The 2,371-nt window shown below is 44.2% G+C and overlaps 1 protein-coding gene across 1 annotated transcript in view; it reads left to right on the top strand.

The window, feature by feature from the left end:
- LOC119427667 (trichohyalin) overlaps positions 1-2,371 on the top strand; it is a 46,677-nt gene that overhangs the window by 21,487 nt on the left and 22,819 nt on the right. The window contains exons 25-27 of the mRNA XM_037695303.1: positions 1,529-1,567; positions 1,654-1,713; positions 1,939-1,986. Of these exons, the coding sequence (XP_037551231.1) occupies positions 1,529-1,567; positions 1,654-1,713; positions 1,939-1,986 (147 nt within the window). The remainder of the gene's footprint in view (positions 1-1,528; positions 1,568-1,653; positions 1,714-1,938; positions 1,987-2,371) is intronic.

Below are 2,371 nucleotides of genomic sequence, written 5' to 3' on the forward strand. Positions count from 1 at the left end.
TTCCATCCATCCATCCATCCATCCATCCATCCATCCATCCATCCATCCATCCATCCATCCATCCATCCATCCATCCATCCATCCATCCATCCATCCATCCATCCATCCATCCATCCCCTTCCGCTTATTCCGAAGTCGGGTTGAGGGGGTAGCATCTTGAGCAGGGAGGCCCAGACATCTCTTTCCACATCCACCTCCTCCAGCTCTTCTGGGAGGACTCCAAGGTGTTCCCAGGCCAACTGAGAGACATAGTCTCTCCAGCTTGTCCTGGGTCTTCCCCAGAGTCTCCTCCCAGTCAGACATGCCTGAAGCACCTCCCTAGGGAGGCACCCAGGAAGCATCCTCACCAGATGCCTAAACCACCTCAACTGGCTCCTCTCAATGTGGAGGAGCAGCGGTTCTATTTCGAGTCTCTCCTGGATAACTGAACTTCTCACCCTATCTCTAAGGGAGAGTCCAGCTATCCTGCAGAGGAAACTCTTTTCAACCTCCTGTATCCATGATCTCATTCTTTTGGTCACTACCCAGAGTTCATGACCATAGGTGAAGGTAGGAATGTAGACCGACCGGTAAACAGAGAGCTTTACCTTACAGATCAGCTCCCTCTTCACCATAATGGACCAGAACAGAGTCAGCAATGCTGCAAATGCTGCACCAATCCATCTGTCAATCTCACACTCCATTCTTCCCTCACTCATGAACAAAACCCTGAGATACTTGAACTTCTCCACTTGAGGCAGAACCTCACCCTCGACCTGGAGAGAGCAATCCACCCTCTTCTGACTGAGAACCATGGCCTCAGATTTGGAGGTGCTGATTCTCATCCCAGTCGATTCACACTCGGCTGTGAACCGCTCCAGAAACCGCTCCAGTGAGAGCTGAAGATCACAGCATGATGACACCAACAGGACCACATCATCTGCAAAGAGCAGAGATGGAATCCTGAGTCCACCGAACCGGACTCCCTTCGCCCCCTGGCTGCACCGAGAAATTCTGTTTATAAAAGTTATAAACAGAATCGTGACAACGGGCAGCCCTGGCGAAGTCCAACTCCCACCCTGAAGGGGTTCGACTTACTGCCAACAATGTGAACCAAACTCTCACACCGCTTGTACAGGGACCGAACAGCAAGTAACAACGGGTCTCCAATCCTACACTCATGGAGTACCCCCCACAGTGTACCCCGAGGAACACGGTCGATTGCCTTCTCCAAGTCCACAAAACACATGTAGACTGGATGGGCAAACTCCCATGCGCCATCAAGGACCCTAGTGAGGGTAAAGAGCTGATCCAGTGTTCCACAGCCAGGATCGAACCTGCATTGTTCCTCCTGGATCTGAGGTTTGACCAACGATCGGACCACAAGTGAAAATAGTGAAAAGCTGAATTAAAAAAAAAAAAAATCAGATTCTGTAGATTTTTCACTAGACATGTAATGCAGCTTTAAATACTTAATCTAAACCTGTGATTGTGTAATCACTTATATATTTAATGTTGTTTTTGTTTGTGTGTTCCTCAAAAACAAAAGTTCCTGAGGTGACAGCTAAACCAGGACTGGCAAAGATCGGTAAAGCAAAGCTTGCATTGTTTCTTTTTATTAACAATTTATTGGTTTATTTAATCATAGTTATGCAAAATGTTTTACACTGACAGCCACAAAGGAGAACGAAAAGGAACCACAGCCAAAAATCAGACATAAACCTGCTAAACCAGGTAACACAAACGCTAACAAACACCTAGGAAACAATGTTTTCAACAAATCTTCAAAAATAGAAATAAAAATGCATTCAAACTCTAAATGTACTTTCATGCTAAGAAGTTAAAGAACTCATGTTAAATTACTGAGTACATATTGATCGCTGGTAATATACAGTGCATATTTTTCTGTGAAAACATAATAAAACACAAGTAAAAATTCAGTTTACTGTATTTCCACAGATGTTGACGAAGGAACGAAAAAAGAAAAAGCAACTCGTGAAGAGAAAGGTACACTTGATCACAACAATTGTTACAGTTACAGTGTCTTGTGAAAGTATTCGGCCCCCTTGAACTTTTCAAACTTTTGCCACATTTCAGGCTTCAAACATAAAGATATAAATTTTTTTACTTTTTGTGAAGAATCAACAACAAGTGGGACACAATCATGAAGTGGAATGAAATTTATTGGATGTGTCAAACTTTTTTAACAAATAAAAAACTAAAAAGTGGGGCGTGCAATATTATTCGGCCCCCTTGCGTTAATACTTTGTAGCGCCGCCGTTTGCTGCAGTTCCAGCTGCAAGTCTCTTGGGGTTTGTCTCTATCAGTTTTGAACATGGAGAGAATGAAATTCTGCCCATTCTTCCTGTAAAACAGCTCGAGCTCAGTGAGG

This window comes from Nematolebias whitei, chromosome 21 (assembly GCF_014905685.2).
Source record: "Nematolebias whitei isolate Nwh7 chromosome 21, NemWhi1, whole genome shotgun sequence".
Classification (NCBI taxonomy): Eukaryota; Metazoa; Chordata; class Actinopteri; order Cyprinodontiformes; family Rivulidae; genus Nematolebias; species Nematolebias whitei.